This window comes from Pantherophis guttatus, chromosome 2, assembly GCF_059756535.1.
Source record: "Pantherophis guttatus breed Tessera chromosome 2, ASM5975653v1, whole genome shotgun sequence".
Lineage (NCBI taxonomy): Eukaryota > Metazoa > Chordata > Lepidosauria > Squamata > Colubridae > Pantherophis > Pantherophis guttatus.
Window position 1 is genome coordinate 123,323,038 of NC_142064.1, and position 20,569 is coordinate 123,343,606.

The 20,569-nt window shown below is 39.7% G+C and overlaps 1 protein-coding gene across 2 annotated transcripts in view; it reads right to left on the reverse strand.

Annotated features, from left to right (window-relative positions):
• The window catches only part of SLC27A1 (solute carrier family 27 member 1), a 38,144-nt gene that overhangs the window by 12,317 nt on the left and 5,258 nt on the right, over positions 1 to 20,569 (reverse strand). For both annotated transcript variants that reach the window (XM_034419377.2, XM_087886635.1), the window contains 6 exons: positions 14,024 to 14,191; positions 8,065 to 8,459; positions 5,096 to 5,257; positions 4,616 to 4,685; positions 2,522 to 2,613; positions 2,280 to 2,389 (listed from right to left, as the gene is read on the reverse strand). In XM_034419377.2, coding sequence (XP_034275268.2) covers positions 2,280 to 2,389; positions 2,522 to 2,613; positions 4,616 to 4,685; positions 5,096 to 5,257; positions 8,065 to 8,459; positions 14,024 to 14,190 — 996 coding nt within the window. In that variant the 5' untranslated portion in view covers position 14,191. The remainder of the gene's footprint in view (positions 1 to 2,279; positions 2,390 to 2,521; positions 2,614 to 4,615; positions 4,686 to 5,095; positions 5,258 to 8,064; positions 8,460 to 14,023; positions 14,192 to 20,569) is intronic.

Here is a 20,569-nt window from a genome sequence, read left to right on the forward strand (position 1 = left end):
ATGATTGAAACATAAGGAAATAAGTTGAATGAAGAAAGGAGGGGGAAAATGTGTATGATCTTTTGTTAGTAAAGAAGAAATGATATAAAGTAGAAAGTGAACGTCAAATAAGTATATACTTAAATATTTATAAATATTGATGTATAGAAAGAGCAGACCGCTGTGTATAGCTGAAAGAAAAGTGATATTTTTCTTTTTTGTGTTACTTCTTGTTGTATGTATATGTTTGATTTTTAATGTGTTTTTAATGTGTTTAAAATAAAAAACTTTTTAAAATAAAAAAAAATAAATTTCTGTTCATATATCGATAACTAATTAAAGATAACATGGCTGACTGTGGAATCATAAAAAATAGTACTGCTAAGGTTCATATGAATGTATCAATGTTTGCATTCTCCATTTGAAATGCACAAAATAGTTACAAGCTGATGGGAATGCCATTAAAAATGTTTTTTTTATGTTTTTACTCTTTTATTACTATAGTGAACTCTGCCTAGGGTTATGCCATATGAGATGGGCAGCTAAATAAATCTTTTAAATAAATTACACAAGTTAAATGATTTAAAAGTATTAGTAACCCTGTTTTCTACAATCGGCAATAACAGTGTTGGACTCCAACAGGTGGAAGAATCCCAACTTTTCCAAACTGCAAGAAATGTTTCCTGCTTCTTACTTAAAGGCAATCTTTAACACCCCGTTAAACAAAGTAAACTGCTCAAGAATGGCCACTCTTTAATATAAGCTTTTTCTTTCTTTTCTTTTTTTGTTTACTAGGTTATTGTCCAAAAAAGCATGCTAAAATTTGGCAATTGACAGAATAAGTAAAGACCAGGATTAAAGTACTAGAATAGAGGTTACTTCTTGTTTCAAACCTCAAACCTCCTTAAGCTTGTGTTATCCAAAATGGCCAAATCTATGAAAATATAGCCCGAAAATCAAGGGATTTCCTATAGCAGGGGTATCAAACTCAACTTCATTGAGGGATGCATCAGCATTATGTTTAACCTTGGGGGGCCAGGGTGGGTGTGGCCAGCTCAACATCACTTGTGTCAGGGGCGCCTGTGGTGGCCCGAGCGCTATGTCACAAAGGTGGGCTCCCAAGCTCCATTTTCGCCTGTGATGGCCTCCTGCAACTCTCTGCCAGCAAAAACGGAGCTTGGGAGTGCCGCCCACAGCCCTCACAAGCTCCATTTTCAGCTGCGACTGCCTCCTGCACCCTCTGCCAGAGAAAACAGAGCTCGGGATGGCTGCATGCAGCCCCCGCGAGCTCCATTTTTGCTGGCAGAGGCACTGCGGGCCGGTCCTTCGCTGTTTCCAGGACAGCCCCGCAGGACAGATCTAAGCACCCTGCGGGCTGAATCCGGTCCCCGGGCCTCGAGTTTGACACCTCTGTCCTATAGGAATCTTTTTTGCAAAGAAAAAAAGTAAGTTCCTATTAAATCTGCAGATTGAAGTGTGCTACCCAAACTACAACAACAATAACAAAAGCTTAATGACATCTAGGCAAGAAAAGCAGGTAAAACTGTTCATCTCCACTCCAGAAAACGAAGAGGTGATCTCTCAGTGCTGTGAACTTGGCGGCATCTGAGATGACTGTTGATCTGCTCCTGAGCCATAATCTACTGAGTTTCTGGACCTCTCACTCTGCCACTGGTCATTAATTTGTTTCTGCAGCAAGTGTATTTAATGCATAGGTTTAGTAGCATTTACAATAAACGATTTCTGGTTATGCCTCAATTCCACTTCATGCAATTATCTGAGCAAGAAAACTTAACAATAGCTGAGAATCAATGATTTAATAATGATTACCCTTCCATGGTTGCTATTGCTTTTAATCTTTCTAAATCTGGTTGAGACACCAATTGGCAAGAAGCTGGACAAAGAAGTTTTGGGAATAACCTATTAACGTGTTACGTTGAATTGTAAGTAAGATATAAAGCAGTGATGAGCTTTCAAACTGAATGGCCATGGTCTAATTTTCTTTTGCCCTGACCTTTTGCCAGCACCTGTGGCTGATCAGGGCAAAGGAAAACTAGTTTACAGCCATTCAGCCTGAAAGCACATGACTGCTTCATTGATGCCAGCTATGAAAGACTACACCAGTATTTCGTAAGCAAAGCAATATCTCAATTTGCCCTCATCCCATTACTGCTGCCTTTTCTTGGTTCTTTTTTTTTTTTTAAATGTGTAACTATGTTGCCAAGCAGCCTTCCCCAAATTGCATTTGCTCCCACCAACTACTAATTGTGGTGTCTACAAGAGTTCAGAGATCTCCTTACTGTACACTTGTATTTCACGCAGTCATCCCAGAAGCGACTGGCAGAAAATTTCCTCCTAATCACTACCGTCAGACCATGAACCACACACTGGCCAATACCCATGATGTTCCCTAAGAGACAGAAAGAGAAAAACGGTCAGCAGGATATGCTTGCCAGGAACCCCGGGAAACATTAGCAGAGTGCCCCTGGTAATACCCAGGCCAACCTCCATCCTAAAACATTCAGCCATAATGCCAGCCTACCTGCTGAGTGGTACAGTGGTAGGCAGTTATAGATTATGTCATCTGTGGTCACTCTGTAAGCATAGTAACCAAAAGCAGCAATTCGGTAATATCTGCAATAAAAGGAAAAAATAGATATCAATAGAGTTACACTTAATTGGTACTAGATAACACAAAAGATTTGTAAAAATTCTTCTAGGATCAAAGGGCAGTTGCAGAAAACCAGTGATTCAAATACTGGCCTGCAGTATAACAGTACTCAGTGGTCAGTTGGCACCTCGACTGCAGTGCATGAATACATCTCAGGGAGAAACTACAGGTCCTCACTTCACAACAGTAACTGAGTCTGGAATTTACGTTGTTAAGTGATGCAGTCGTAAAGCGTGATATTCTGTGACTGCATCGCTTAAGCAGTGGCAATCTTGGGAGTTGTTTTCTCATCATAAGGATGGTGGACCATTAAGCAAGGACCTCACATGACTTGTGAATTCCTGCCAGTTTCCAACAAGCAGTCAATTAGGGACCACGGCAGGAAACTGTAAACCTTGGTCACAACAAGTCTTCCTTGAAGCGGCTTACAAGCAGGCCAACAGGCAGGTGAATGTTATGGGGTGTTGCAGGATGGAGAAAGTGGTTTTTTCCTGATGGAGCATCTGCCACAAGGCCAGGGAGCAGGTAGCACAGTACAAGAGTGCCTGGGCAAGTGGCTATCTGCCCCCCTCCCCCTTCCAGGGCTCATACACCCTACTACCTGGGGATTCCTCCTGGGAGAAAAAGCAATGGGAGCGCAAATGACTTAGGAGAATGACTTGTGACCTTCCTTGCCAGCTTTCCCATTGATTTTTGCCTGTGGGAAGTTGGCAAGCTAAATGAGTGGTTGTTAACTGAGAACACCTCTACACTCAATGACTCAATTACATGAAGACAATGGGAAGATTATTTAAGCTCTCAAGTCACCCAACCTGATGTTGCAAGATAGAGGGGAAAGGTTGTTTAAAAAAAAAAAACAACCCTCTTTTTCGATGAGTAACTTTTAAATTATTATTTAGTTAAAACTTCTCTTTGTCCTTTTAACTCTTCATCTATTTACTTTGCTATTATTCTTCAATTAGCCCTTTATCTGTTTCTTTCTGGGTAAAGAAATACAGAGCTGAACCAGATCTCGTGAACCAAACAAAATAAGCCTCTCTCCCAAGGAAGTTGCAGTTGTACTTTTATACAGGGCAACTGCAGCTTTTCCCTGTATCCTCCAGTGTCCCCCCACTGTGAGTGAATAATTTTTTTACATACATACATATTTTCTTCAGGAGCTCATGGCTGCATAATGATTAGGAAAATTAGATTTTGTGTGAACATAGCATCTCTACTATTCATTAAAGTTTCCCTCCTTTTTCAGGCTTTTGGAGAAATTTCGAGGCACTGTTCATTATTGTGACTCTCAAAGGAGCCACACTATTTTTTTTTAAAGTTTATGTAGAAGCCCGGGGGGGGGGGGGGGGGGGAGGTAAGGAGGGGGGAGCTGCAGCATTAATGAATAGCAGAGAGGTGATGTGCTCATGCTTATGTGAGGTTTGACATGTTCTTTAAAGTTATTTTTGAATATTGCTGAATTTATGATCTTTGCCACTTATTCTCTCCTGTTAAAAACCTGTGAAAAAACTAGACTAAGAAACAGCTATACTTCCAATGAGTTATATAGTAGGGAGTTAGTAATAGTGGGAGGTTATAATTACAATAACTAAGTGGGGATTTGAATAGGGGTCTCCTAGAAGTAATCCAATGCTCTAATTGCTACGTTGTCTGATCGCATTTGAAGTCACAGTTCTAAGAGTTCTTGATTCATTCCCAAATATTAACTTTTTTAAAGTTCTTTTGCTTACATAATAGTTCTTGCATACTTCCATCAAGGCTATTTTCCTTACTCTCCACAGAAACAAAATGGTAATACCAGGGGCGTTTGGAGGTCTGTATGTCTGTGCATGCACGCATCTTCCTTCAATTGGAGAGGTATCCATACCCCAAGGCCTCCTTCATTTGTCCACATATTAAAAATCTCCAGAAATAAAAATATTGAATATTGACAGATAACAACCAAGGGCAGATACTGTTCCTCACCTACTATGCACCACAATGGCAGCTTTTGGCATTCCAGTTGTTCCAGAGGTGTAAATGTAGAACAGCCGATCTAGGAAGACAGCACAGCAGCAAGGCTGAGTTCAGTTTCTCTTTGTTATTTCTACTTGACAAATTACCCATCTCAGGGAGACAGCTGCTTTAAATGCAGAGCACAGATCCAAAAGCTAGGAGGTTAGGAAATCTCCCCGAAAATAGTTCACAGCCCAGGTTGTCAGAACCTGTGTCAGGTTTCGGTTTTGTCTTAAATAAGTTTTGCTCAGCTGAACCAAGTACACAGGCCTAAAGGTGAATTGTTTTTTTTTTTTTTTTTACCTCCACTTCTCTGTGGAACTAGGCCAGGACAACTAATAACATGAATCCAGAGGAAAGGTCACATAAAACCTCTTCCTGGACCACACCTCAACACCCTAGGCCCTTTTCTCTCCTCACCAGAAGAAGGCTGATTGCAAGGAAACATACCATCTAATCCCTTGGTTGAAACATGAGTTGGAGGAGATTTCGATGCCTGCGCCAGCAGAGGGTCCAAGTGCTTGGTATCTGGAGGGCAGGATTCAGGTCTAAAGTCTCCAGAACAGAACTTGGTCATATTTTTTCCCAGGATGCCATTCACTTCAGAGATTGCTGCAACATAAAATCAGTCCTTTTTATTACAATTTTAAAATCAAGGGTGCCCATTTCTCTAACTGTAAGAAAATAAATAAATAACAGTATTCAAATTATGATGACCCCCTCGCAGATTACATCCTGTCTTGCAATATCTTACCACCATACCAAATACTACCATATCCTGAAAAGTTTTGTCTTTTTAAAATTGGGGTATTCTTGCTACTCTTTTCCAGCGTGGATTCAAACTGTCTGTTTTCGAAAAACAAAATTTGCAATGATTTCTGTTTTTCTACATGCAGATTAACATCACAGTTCTTCATGTGGTTACTATTACAGCTAGTCCTCATCTTACAACAGTTCACTTAGTGGCCACTAAGTTCGAAGTTACTTCGAACCATCGAAGTTACAATGGCACTAATGCCATTTCACACTTATGACCATTGCAGCATCCCCATAGTCACATGATTTATCATTCGGATGCTTGACAACAGATTCACATGACCGTTGCTGTGTCCCAGGGTCATGTGATCCCCTTTTGCAACATTCTGACAAGCAAAGTCAACAGGGAAACCAGATTCACTTAACAAACGTGTTACTAATTTAACAACTATGATTCACTTAACAAATGTGGCAAGAAAAGTCATAACAATGAATAAAACTCACTTAACAAATTTCTCACTTAGCAACATAAATTTTGGGCTCAGTGGTGGTCATAAGTTGAGGACTACCAGTATCTAAGATTGAATAACTACCAGTAAATGTTATAGTTCTGTTTTAGTTATTATTCTTTCAAGCCATGCAGGGACACACATAACTGTCTAAAGTTCCATACTGGTTCATATGGAAAGAGACAGTTTTGAGTGTTTTATATTCTTTCTAAATCCATTTACCACAAAAAGCATGCAGTAATGTTAGGGAAGAAGACATACAGTGCATTTCAACCAAGAGGACAACAGTCCAAATTTAACAGAAAATGAATTTATGTACTGAATGCTTTGTGGGAGATGTCTTTGGAATCAAGATATACTTTACATTTAGGGACAAAGGAAATTGTATTTCTTTCCCTGTTAGTTCCCATTCTTTTGCCATAGTTGAAAGTCAAACATATGGCCCTATTTTATAAGTAGTCTTTGTGTTAATTGGGACTGGAAACAATTATAAGTTGAAGTGCCCACATAACCAAAAATTATTTTCTGGCCTTTTTCATGATGGTCATTAAGCAAAAGCCAGGGTTGTTAAGCAAACCCATTCACTTTAATGGACACTTTTTGCCAGAAACTGAAAAAAAAAAAAATGCTGGAAACTGGCACACCATGACTGGTCCTAAAGCTGACCCATATGACTAACAGGAGGAGCATGAATATTTACAAGAGTTGGGGATGCTTTATATTCCGTAGCCATTAAGACTACTTGTATTTTCTTTTTCCCTAATCACATTTTTTCTCCCAGGGATTAACATGGCAACAATTTCCCCCCCCCCCCCCCATGTTTGCTGTTTTTATTTCTGTGATAAAGACTATGATAAATCTAGTCTTCCCCTATCTTTTGTTATTTTTTAAACAAATAAAATATCTGATACAGCAAATCAAAGAGTCTGAATTTCCCTTCCTAAAATTTTGAAAACCCTCCTTGGGAAAAGAGAAGAGGCCTAACCTTGCTATGGAATCTCAGAGAACCCCCTTATAAGCTAGGTTTTATAACAGTATCTTCAAAGGTTTAGGCTAGCTAGCATACATTTCATTTTTAAAGGCAGATCTTTTACAGCAGGGCTGTCAAACTCACAGCCCGTGGACCAGATGCATCATGCAGTGGCTATGCCATGCTTGGTTTAGCGAAGGGGAAAAAAGTCCCGATATGTCACATGACGCCGTCGTGATGATGTGAGTTTGATACCTCTGTTTTACAGTATGTTTTAAAAAAACAGTGATTTATTTATTTTGCGATAATATATAACATAGGGCACTTGGTAATTTCTCCCTATCTTGAAGGAATAAGAGGTATAGATCCATTTATAACAATGACATCAGATATCTCATATTGAAAATCTTCTAAGCAACTAAATATATTAATAATACAGAATATGTATTTGTGTGGTGTGAGAGGCAGTCTGGTTTATTGGTTAAGGTATTGGTCCATTAAGTTGGAGACGCTGAGTTCTAGTCTTACCTTAAGCACAAAGCCAGCTGAGGGGGCCTTGGGCCAGCCAGCCAATCTCATTCAGCCTTAGAAAGGGCAAACCACTTTTGAAATAATGTAAAGAAAACTTCTGGGACTTGTCCAGGCAATTGCCAGGATTCAAGGCTGAGTTGAAGGGCACACACACACACACACACACCTCCCCTGTGCTGACTGGTCTGTATTCTGGGAAGCAGAGTGGAAAACTGTTGTCTAAGATCTTAGGATGCAACCATCTGGTTTCCACTTGCTTCATGATGAGCAATATTCACACGAATAATGTAGAATTTCTCCCCTTTCTTCTGCTATATCAGTGAGCATATGTCAGCTTTGCTTGAAATTAATATTTCATGATTAATTCCCCAATTCAATCCTAAATGTGCTTTTTTCATGTTTTCTTCTTTGAAAAAAATTCTTATCCAAGAATCTTCTTCAGTTCGAACTTGAGTTAGAACCATGACTTGAATGACTAAGAATCTCCACAGCCATGTTCAATAATGACAAGTACAAAGAGGTAATTCACTTTGGCAACAGGCATTTTGTCTAGAAAAATTAATTCTGTTCTCCTCACCATACTAGAGTTTCTCAAGGCAAGGATGAAAACAGTGGAGGTTAGGAAGTCAAACCCAAATTGACATATATCATACCTGCTGATAGCTCCCCACCAAAGATGATGACTTTTGCCCCTGAAGTTTTCACACAGTAAGTCAATGAATCAAGTCGCAAGTTGAAGTTGATGAGAGCTGCCTCAATACCCACTTTAGCCATCCCTAACCAGAAGCCTACGAATTCTGGTCGGCTCTCCATAAAGATAGCTATTACATCACCCTCACGAAAGCCCTGCTGGTAAAAGAAGTTGGCCACACAGTTGGAAAATTCATCCAGTTGCCGGAATGTCCATTTGTCATCAGTAGCTTCATAAATCAAGGCCACTTTGTCGGGATATTTCCTGACAATCTTCTGGAATACCTTGGGAATATTACTTTTGGCTTTCCTGTGATGATACAGTTCATATTTGACCCGCAAAAGCACCGAGAGACCTCTGAAAAAGGGATAAAGGAGTATTAATTATTATAGTGCTTTTAATTGTTTGAGGCATAGATGTAATGCATGCGACATCTGCTTGGTCAGATCCTCAGCCATCCTGACAAAGAATCTGATTTTATATAATTAATACCTCTTATATTGTATGTGGCCTACAATCATATCCAGGCCAAAGCTAATGGTGTATCCAGGAAGTCTCCCAAAAGAATACATTTTAGATAAATTTGCAGAATTCTTGTTTTACTCTATTTATTCAAATTTTATTTTACTTCACCAGGAGAAAAAAAGCTCAACCACCCATATAAACACTGATTTAGTCATCTATTACTATGCAGTTTCAAACATATTGTGGCAATTCAAAGGACTGAAAACTAAGGAAGAAGGGAAATCAAGATGCTCAGAATATGATGCAAAACTCACATTCCTGAAATTAAATCAAGCTCTTTTCTGAATGGATGGATTTATTGCTGCATTTTGAAAATATCTCCTAATGAAGCCAGGCATTAAAAGAATGCTAATTGCTTGCTATCTGGGAAAATCTTTCCCTGTGATGAAATAGAATAGAAGCATCCAACAAATTGATGTATGGGAGATAGCTACAGCAGGTTGGTTGGTTGGTTTCAATTTATCGTATATAATCATTCATCTCACATTTGTGACTCTGGGCAGCTTCCAATTAAAATATAAACAATACCAAAAAAAGTAATAAAACAAATATGCCATCCATACAAAATGTTAAATCAATAAAAACAATAAAAAGCATAGAATACAATCACTGGGATAGCACGGTAATTCAAGAGCCATACAATGATTTTATGGGCTTCACACCCCTTTCTAGTTTCCAGATCAGTTAGAAAAACCAGAGGCACTTCTTGGTAAGATAGAACAATGTGGGATAGATAGTATCACCACTAGATGGATTCACAAATGGCTGACCAAACACACTTAGCGCAGCCGTAGACCTCAATGGAACTATATCTACATGGAGGGAAGCATGCAGTAGGGTACCTCAAGGTTCTGTCTTAGGCCCAGTATTCTTCAATATCTTCATAAATGATCTAAATGAGGAGATAGAGGGTGAACTCATCAAATTTGCAGATGACACCAAGTTGAAGGGAAATAGCTAACACTTTAGATCATGGGTGTCAAACTTGCCATGTCACATTGCCGTCACATGACATTTTGTGACATTTTTCCCCTTTGTGGAGCTTGGGTGGACATGGCCTCTGTGTGACGCATCTGGCCCGCAGGCCGCCAGTTTGACACCCCTGCTTTTGATGATAGACTCAAAATTCAGAAGGACCTTGACAAATTTGACCACTAGACCCTATCCAACAAAATGCAATTCAGTGGTGAGAAAAGTTTTCTTGCCTACACAAAGGCAAGAAAAACCAAATGCACAAATATAGGTGGTACTTGGCTCAACAGCAGCAACTGGGAGAGAGATCTAGGTGTGCTAGTAGACAACCACTTAAGTAAGAGCTAGCAGTATGCTGCAGCTGCCAGAAAAGCTAATGCAGTCCTAGGCTGCATCAACAGAAGGATAGTTTCAAGATCACCGTTTACACTGCCCTGCTGAGACCATACTTGGAACAGTGCAACCAATTCTGGCCACCACGATATATTAAAAAAAAAAAAGATGCTGAAACCCTAGAAAGAGTGCAGAGAAGACCAACAAAGATAAGGGATCTGGAGGCTAAAACATAACGAACAATTAAAGGAACTAGGTATGTCTAGTCTTAAGAAAGAGAACGACTGGGGGTGATATGATAGCAGTACTTGAGAGACTGTCACAGAAAAGGAGTTAATTTATTCTCCAAAGCACTTGAGGGCAAAACAAGAAGTAATGGTGGAAGATCATCAGAGAGGGATCCAACCTAGAACTAAGGAGAAATTTCTTGATAGTGAGAGCAATTAATCATGCTTGCCTCTGGAAGTTGTGGGTGGTCCACGACCTGAGGTTATTAAGAAGAGACTGGATCACCATTTGTCTGGAATGGTATAGGATATTCTGCCATGGGCAGGGGATTCGACTAGAAGACCTCCTAGGTCCCTTCCAACCATATTATTCTATGTCCTATGTTCCAACTTCAAGCCCTTCCAGGAGGTAATCAAGGTCAGGGCCAATCAGATCTCAAGGAGAATAATGTTCTATAGGGGAAGTGCAGTGGCAGAAAAGGCCCCAGGTCTCATCAGGTGACACTTTCTAGTGTCACCTGAGTTCAGTTGAACTCTCAACAAGCCTGCTGAACATGATAGAATGAGTAGGTGTCGCTGAGGAGAGTAGTCCCTCAAATAACCCAGTCTCATGCCATGTAGGGCTGAGATTTAAAACCACTTTAATTTTTGAATCTGAGAAAGAAAATCTTGGGAGAATCTTGCTGCTTCTAGCAGATGAAAGTGGACTAGCTGAAACAGTTATTATTTGGGGAGGGGGGATGACTAAGCACAGACAGCAGCTATGTTGTGTATTTAGAGAAGCATTTCTGCTTTCACCATGCTCTATTTATATACTTGTAAACAAAACTCATAAGGACAAGACAAAATCTCTGATGTTCTCTCGTCTAAAGGAATTTAAATTCCAAATACTGCCACTGGAACTACTCTCAATATACATGGCATAAATAGACAGTCTAACGTGTACGAGTACTCAGATTTATGTCAGTGTATATAATTCTGCAGGAAACCGATTAAACAATTCTTACATTAAAAGCACACTCCACAGCTTGTCTATCCTTTCCTTCTCGTAACTACAATTCAGAGCTATTGACATATAAAACCAAGCAACGAAAAAACCCAAAAAACTTCAGTCTAAATTCAGTGTTGTAAGCATCACATTCAAGACTATTTTCAACAATGAACAGCTCCAGTGATACAAACTAAAAAAATAGAAGTATTAGGCAGTTTGTGAGAATAAGAAATGTGACAAAAAGTGTGAAATGAGTTACATGAAAGAGGCATCTGGGTTTGTTTACCTTTTTTTTTTTAAACACTCATCTGCAACAATAAACTTAAGACTTTTGGGAAAATATTTGCAACCAATTATTGTGGTTGCCACCTCAACTGTGACCCCTGCTTGCCAATGCTACATGCTACATGTAGAAAAATCACTAACTGGCAGATATTATTGGCCTCACTTTTTCTATTTGTTCCAGCCAAACTCATTTAGCTTTATTCTTTCCATCTGCATCTATATCTCTGTTCACTAATCAAGCAAAAGGTATGAAATACCATGGAGGAAAAGAATTCAGAACACCCTTCATCCCAAATTGAATAAGACCTCAGATTCAATTCCTTATAAAGCATGACTGGTAAAGCCTGTGGTCCAGAAGCTGTAGAGTTTTGATTTGTTAGAGAAGGCAATTCTTTATCAAGTGGACTGTGACTCATTTGGTAAAAGGCCATTTTAGACATTCCCATGGGACTGAAACACACGTCTGGTATAACTGAACAAATGGAAGTAAAGCATATTATAACCAATGCAACATCCACTTCTAAACATCAAGCAATCTGTCTACATTCGATATATTTAGGTATCTATAAATATGGTTTTCCTTAATCACAACTATCACATTGCACAAAAAAACCTTGTGTAATTCCCATTAACCCTTCACAGAAAATCTTATTTGCCTGTCCACATTTTATATTTGTTTTGATTGATGTGTAAGATCAATCAGAATGAAAACGTGGTGCACTTCAAAAGCTGTATTTTCAGTGTCGAGAAAAATATCACAAAAACTGCCACAAGGTCAAGACAATAACTAGCTGTACTGCACTTAGCACATTTATTTTCCTCAAATATGGGGTAATAATAGAAGATGTACTTTTATGATTGGTTAAAGAGCATGGAAGATTCCACAGGGGACCAAGCTGTAGGGGAAATAAATGACCTCTTAAAAACTGATCTATCCCTCCTCATTGTGAATGTCCTAATCAGGAGCTTAGGCAGATGAGGAAAGAGAGGCTGGTTTAGTAACAGGCTCTTGGCATGATGCCCAGCAAAGCTGGCCTATCATAGTGACCCAAGCTGTGCCAGGAAGGAAACAGAGGAGCCTTTTCAAGAATGAATTGCCCTTTCCATATTCTTAAGAGGCGCTTTATTCTCTGCTGTTAGTTCTCACTTGCCATGCAACTGGGAGGAAGTAGAGATCCAGAGGGCACTGACAGTCACTATAACAGCCTTTGTAAGAGCAGCAGCCCTAAATCCTTTTAACAAGAAAAAAGACCCTAAGGGGACATGAAAAAAACTAGATGCCAAATTCAGCTACAGAGCAAGAGGAAAGTGAAGTGTTAGACATAGGAAAGGTATTGGGAAGATTTCACAGAGGACCAAGCATTAATAGACATAAATGACCTCTTAAAAGTTCATCTATCCCTCCCCACTGTGAATGTCCTAATCAGGAGCTTAGGCAGATGAGGAGAGGCCCCAATTAAAAAAAATCATCTGTGTAGAAATAGTAAGAAACCAATTGAGTACATATAGAGTTTAGACACATAGATTTCATTTCCTAGGTAAACATAGTCAATTAGTGAAATCCATTCCCATCTTGACACAGGCATATGTTTTCTACAATATATAAATAATAATTCTCTGCTACTGGCTGAGCATGAATTTTACACTATGAATAGTTACAAAATTCTTCAAATGTACACAAGTCTACAGAAAAATCAAAGAAAAAGCAGCTGGTAAGGTGTTTGTTTAATCTTGTTTTGGTTTTCCCTCCCAGAAAGAAAGCAGATTGAGAATGGTGGATTTAAACAAGACCTAGCTCACATATCATATTAAACTATAATACAGTTTACTTGATTCATATTTAGTATGTTGCATATGCTAGCATATACCCAGCATATCTAACGTATTCAATTATGAATATTCAGTTAGATATGACTAACTGAATAAGCATGACTATGCAAATTGTGGCTTCACATAATGTACAAATTCAGCTCCAAACATGTCTCCTGCCCTTCAACTTTCAGTAAATGCTTTTCTTTAAAAAAAAAAAAAAAAAAAAAAAAGCAAGATAGCTGATCACAATAGGTATGGTATGAGGATTAGCACTTTATTAATATTATTTATACTTTTTAAATATGTGTTTCAACAACCAGCTTCCCTGAATACCCAAAAAGAGCCTTTTTCTTTAAGATGTATATAAACATTATAGTATTTGGCTTCTGGAACAGACTTGTAAATCCTTCACAGGATGTTTTCTTGCTTATTTTAAACCCAAAAGATTTAATAAACAGAAAACTATGACTTGGAGTTCTATCATTCCCAGCCTTCTTCTACTTAACACTGGCAACAAAGTCTATTTACTATAAGCATCCATTTATATTTCTGTGACTTAAAAACTTTCATTTGGGAGGATAGTTGGGAAGAGAAGGCCAAAACTAGTTACAGTAGTATTTTAAAAGAGTAGTTATCAGAGCTCTTGATCAGGGGAGAATTCACATCCTCATCCCATGAAAGGACTGAAGTTTATACAGATTTATTATCTAAGGCAACAAACATTTTGATGAATACAACAATCCTGATATTATATCATAAGAAGAAATTGTACTTACAGTAAATCTCTCAGGGCTGTCTTAAAGATGATGCGGAGGAAGTTCCACCCACCACTGCCAATATAAATGCCCAAAGCAGCTGCAATACTCCATGTCCAGGACATGCCAAAGAATCGCATGAGGCCTAGTGAGCCAAGGGAAGCAGTACAAACCCCAATTGTGTGCATTCTGGAAAAAGAGATAAGCTTCATGTAAGCTACTAGGGTAATTTAATTGTAAAAAACAGTTAAAATAAACAGAAGATGATCACAGGGAGATAGACAAAATGGCCATATAATACAGATGGGACAAAGGTGAAAGGAGCAAATGAAAGGGGCAGGCTAAAGTCTTTATTTATTTATTTGGTTTATATTCTACTTTCCTCTAGTACAGGTGATCCTCGACTTACGACAATTGAGCCCAAAAAAATCTGTTATTAAGTGAAACATTTGTTACGTGAATTATGCCCCATTTTACAACCTTTCTTGCCACAGTTGTTAAGTGAATCACTGTAGTTGTTCCAACTTACTAATATGGTTGTTAAGTGAATCTGGCTTCCCCATTCACTTTGCTTGTCAGAAGGTCGCAAAAGGTGATCACATGACCCTGGGACACAGCAATTGCATTGGCACATGCATTGGGCCTTCAGACCTGCCACAGAGTCATAAATACAAACCATTTGCCCAGAGTCTAAATTGTGATCATGTGACCATGGGGATGCTTCAGTGGTTGTGTGAAAAATGGTCATAAGTCACTTTTTTCGGTGCTATTGTAACTTTGAATGGTCACTAAATGAACTGTTATAAGTCAAGGATTACGTGTATCTCAAAACAGTAGACATAATACTCTTTCCTCCAATTTTACCCTAATGGTGATCCTATCAGAGAAGCTGAGAGATAATACCTGACCCAAAGTCACCCACTGAACTTCCATGCCCGAGTGGAGACTTGAACCTGGCCTTCGTCCAGCATCCTCATTATATACCACATTTCTTTATCAGAGAAAATAATAAGTACAGAACTATCAGAATAAATTCAGAGAGACCTTTCCGGGACAAGTTACACTGTTGTAATGTACTAAAATTGTGGTTCCCATTAAAAATTATCCAGAAAGTTAAACTGACGTTGTCCACTGTACTTTTTTCAAAAATTGAATCGTAGTTATTTTATTTACTGCAGTCTTTTCTGTGTGTCTGCAACAACTTTGGCAAGTATCTTTCCTCTCTACTTTATAATATTGTTATAATGTTAATGTAAGTGGGTAAATAAAGGTATGTGGTAACAAAACATGAGTTTAAATAATACATTTTAAGAAGATATTAATGGAAAGCATAATACAGTAGAGAAGTATGAACAATTTGAGAACAGGACGTAGGTGATAGAATAGATGGTCTTTGCCTGAAACCATATTCTCCTATTCTTTCCAACTTTTCTTAATTGAAGTGAGAGGCCAAAGTCTAATTCAGGGGTGTCAAACTTGCAGCCCATGGACCAGATGAGTCATGTTCTGGCCACGCCCACCCCCGGTTTAGCAAAGGGGGGGAAGTTGTGATATGTCACGTGACGATGTGACGGCGCGTGTTTGACACCTCTGGTCTAATTTATTTTCAAACACTTTTCTGATCGCATAGGGAAGCATTCACCTTTCCTTTGCTGCAGAGTTGGCAAGTGTAAGGCTTGCAAGTTCTATTTTATTTTTTGCCAATTGCAGCTGTACTCAAAATAATGCTCAGTTTGTCATACATATGCTGAAGATGGAGGGAAGATACAATTGAGCACATGTTCAGCACAGAAATAAATGGTCCTCCCACAAATGCTTTTATGGAGAAATCCACTCCTACTTTTTCCAAGTATTACTTTTCAGTAATCTAGAAAAATGTTTTTTAATTGCAACTGTCACTAAGAGTTCACCTTCGCCCAAAAAATATAATTACTATTTTCATCGATAAACAATGCAGAAATACTAGTCACTCAAATTGCAATTTATCCAGAAATTGATCAGTATAATTAGCTTGTCCTTCCTTAAATTTTAATTATTGAATGATTAAAGTCATGCAAACTGATTTTGATCACTTCCCTAATCTCAGTTTCAGTATAATATGCAACAGGGATGCTAGAATAGCAGCAATAGAAGTGCTTCCTCAAAGAAAAAGAGAAACCCAGGTACAGGTAGTCCTCAACTTACAAACAGTATTTATTTATTTATTTATTTATTTATTTATTTATTTATTTATTTATTTATTTATTTATTAAATTTATATACCGCCCTATTCCTAAGGGACTCAGGGCGGTGAACAGCGAACGATAAAAATACATGTAATACAAACGTTAATAAAAAACCAATTAAAATATACTAAACACTCTGGTCCTAGATAATTCAAGACATCCCAGTTTAAAATAAAATCAAAAAGCAATATAAAGGGAAAGTTAGGCCAGGCCGGCCTGCTGAAACAGGAATGTTTTGAGGGCACGGCGGAAAGTGCGCAGATCCGGAATCTTCTGTATCTTGGGGGGAGCTCGTTCCAGATGGTGGGTGCCCTCACAGAAAAGGCTCTCCCCCTGGGGGCCGCCAGTCGACATTGTTTGGCTGACGGCACCCTGAGAAGCCCCTCTCTATGGGAGCGTACTGGGCGGTGAGAGGCTATTGGTGGCAGAAGGCGGTCTCGTAAGTACCCCGGTCCTAAGCCATGGAGTGCTCTAAAGGTGGTAACTAAGACCTTGAAGCGCACCCGGAAGACCACAGGGAGCCAGTGCAGCTCGCGCAGGAGGGGAGCCACATGGGAGCGCCATGCTGCTCCCATAACTACCCGCGCGGCCGCATTCTGGACCAGCTGGAGCCTCCGGGTGCTCCTCAGGGGGAGCCCCATGTAGAGAGCATTACAGTAGTCCAGGCGTGAAGTGACGAGGGCATGAGTGACCATTTTTAACGAGTCCCGATCCAGAAAGGGACGCAACTGGCGAATCAGGCGAACCTGATAAAAAGACCTCCCGGCCACAGCCGTCAAGTGTTCTTCTAAAGACAGCCGTGAGTCCAAGAGGACGCCTAAGTTGCGAACCCTCTCCGTGGGGGGCAATGACTCATCCCCAATAGTCAGTGATGGCACCAATTGACTATATCGGGACGTCGGAAACCACAGCCACTCGGTCTTGGATGGGTTGAGCCTGAGTCTGTTCCTCCCCATCCAGATCCGTACAGCCTCCAGGCACTGGGACATTACTTTAAGGGCATCATTGGGGTGGTCCGGGGTGGAGATGTATAGTTGAGTATCATCAGCATACTGATGATACTTCACCCCAAAACCACGGATGATCTCACCCAGCGGCTTCACATAAATGTTGAACAGAAGGGGTGAGAGAACCGACCCCTGTGGCACCCCACATACAAGGGGCCTCGGGGTCGACCTCTGCCCCCCTGTCAACACAGACTGCGACCGATCAGAGAGAAAGGAGGAGAACCACCGCAACACGGTGCCCCCCACCCCTAACTCTTCCAACCGGTGCAGCATGATACCATGGTCGATGGTATCAAAAGCTGCTGAGAGGTCTAATAGGACCAGGATAGAGGAGCAACCCCTGTCCCGGGCCCTCCAGAGATCATCTACCAATGCAACCAATGCCGTTTCCGTGCTGTATCCAGGCCTGAAGCCCGACTGGAACGGATCTAGATAAGCCGATTCATCCAAGTACTGAGGAAGCTGTCGCGCTACCACACTCTCAACAACCTTCGCAACGAAGCGAAGGTTGGAGACTGGACGGTAATTAGCCAACACTGCTGGGTCCAGGGAAGGCTTCTTAAGGAGAGGCCTCACCACCGCCTCCTTCAAGGCGGCAGGGAAGACACCCTCTCTCAAGGAAGCATTTATAATCCCCTGGAGCCAACCTCGTGTAACCTCCCGAGAGGCCAGCACCAGCCAGGAGGGACACGGGTCCAATAAACATGTGGCCGCGCTTAGTCTGCCCAGTATCTTGTCCACGTTTTCCGGAGTCACAGAATCAAACTCTTCCCAGGTAATATTCTCAAGACTTGCCTCCATCCTCCCTCCCGAATCTACCCAGTCAGAGTCCAAATTTTCCCGAATCTGAGCGATTTTGTCATACAGATATTGTACAAAGTCCTCGGCTCTACCCTCCAGTGATGGTTCAAAGTTACAACAGTACTGAAAAATGTGATTTATGACCGTTTTTCATAGTTACAACCTATGCAGCACCCCATGATCATGTGATCAAAATTCAGATGCTTGGCAACTGATTCATATTTATAACCTATGCTGTGTCCCAGGGTCATGTAACCACCTTTTGCGACCTTCTGATAAGCAAAGTCAATGCGGAAGCCACATTCACTTAACAATCCTGTTAGTAACTTATCAATTGCAGTGGTTCACTTAACAACTGTGGCAAGAAAAGTAAAATGGGGCAAAACTCACTTAACAAATGTTTCACTTAACATCAGAATTTTTTGGGCTCAATTGTGGTCATTAAGTCGAGAACTACCTGTAGTCTAAGCAATGTGATCAAAGTGCTGGTTATAATATTCAAACCCTAAAAGAAACTAGAGACCATTTTATTTTTTAAAAAGGCTCTAAGATCATCAAGGGAGTAATTCCTCTGCTGCACAGACTCACATTTTGGGATCAGAAGATAACTGAATAAACAAGAGTCTTTACAGACAGGACTTTCTGTAAAATCCCAATTGAGACAGGTTTTTGACAAATAATTTATGGTATGTTCTTTGCAAAAGAAAGATCCTCTGGAATAAATATTTGGTCTCAGGTAATTGAGCAGTGAATTGAGGCCAGGCACTACTATTTAGACAAGTAAACTATTGTCTTTACTGCAAAACCCCTTGTTAAACTGCTAGGAAGGAAATGCATTTTTAAAGAAAATACATTCTGTAAACCCAATCAGCAAAACTACAAGTCAGATAATTGCAGTCATATCACATAGTAAATTCTAAGAAATGATATCAAAAGCAGCAAGAGTAAATTATCTGGTGCCTTCCAGTTTCAAATACAATAAAACTGATGCAACATGGCCAAGCAGCATGGATATAAGGATTGGGATGGCACCCATTTGGCCTACTAATGAGAATTAGTATTATTCTGCTGAGATGTTTCCTGCTGCTTCTAAAACACTTAACTAGGAAAAAAGGGACATTGGCAAAATCTGGGCCAACAAACCCAGGTGTGTACAAATCCTTGAATGAATTTTGAGAATGTCTGGTATATTTTGTCACAATAGCCAAAGAATGATCTGAGGAGATCAAGAAAGTTGTTCATTTAGAATTTTAAAAGCAAAAATTAAATATAATTTAATGCAGTTCTTTGATTTTTATTATAAAAATAAACTTTATGAAATTTATAAATATATAAAGTTTATCAATATTTATTTACAATGTTTGTAAAACATCCCAATCTGAAGACCCTAGGAAATATACTGTTAGTCCTTCTTTTGTGACTACAACTGGAACTGGCAAATCAGTCATTAAATAAATGAAACTGTGTGAATATTGGTCAAGGTTACTTTTTCATCACCATCATAACTGCAAACCGTTGCTGTACAAGACAATCACTAAACAAGAGCTACCTGTATAACAAAGCAATTATACAACCAGCAGCACCGTAAAAATAATCAACTCCCCAAGATGAACGTTCAACATGTATTAGGATTAAAAGGAGAATGGAACAAACTTGTTTTATCTATGGAATGCCAAGAAGGAAGATGCTGCAAGAACCTCTTAGGGAAATGAAAGCAAAACAATGGGGGCCACAATGGAAAATTCCTGCTTTCTATTTCCACATGGGTGGAAACTTTTACTTACTTTCTTACTAGGCCTTCTCAAAATATTTGAACCAGCTGTGCAAATTCAATTATGGTAAGATGGCCCATGACTACTGCTAATCAATGCAGGAATTTCAAGGAGGTTGTTGCTCATTGTTGACTTGCCAGTAATTTATGCATCATATTCTGGTCCAGGTGTGGATTTGGGTCATTGCCAAAACTGTTCCATGTGGAGGATACTCTAGAAATTCAACTGTAATTAAGGTCTGTTCTAGTGTTGCTAGAACACTCTGGTTCACATTGGGCTATTAGAGGTGCACCATCAAAGTTGTGCAAAGGCCCTCCTGGACACAGCACTCACCAGCTATTTGTGAGGCTATAAGCATAGAAGTCCAACTATTCACAATCAACTTCTCTAGGAGAGCTCAACCTTATCAAGAGTAATTATTGCTGTTATCAGATTGCACAGATGTTTACTCGCATATAGCAACTCAATTCTTACAGGATTAAATCTGAACTTGTTTCATCTCCTTGAATTTCAATTTGAAACCCCTTGAGTTTCAGCTCTTAAAGGAAGTGGTTGTAAGGCCCCTCCTTAAGAAGCCTTCCCTGGACCCAGCAGAATTAAAAAACTTTCGTCCAGTCTCCAACCTACCCTTTGTGGGAAAGGTTGTAGAGAAGGTGGTGGCACTTCAGCTCCTGCGGTCATTGGATGAAGTGGATTATCTGGACCCTTTTCAGTCCAGTTTCAGATCTGGTATAGCACGGAAACTGCCTTGGTCACGCTGAT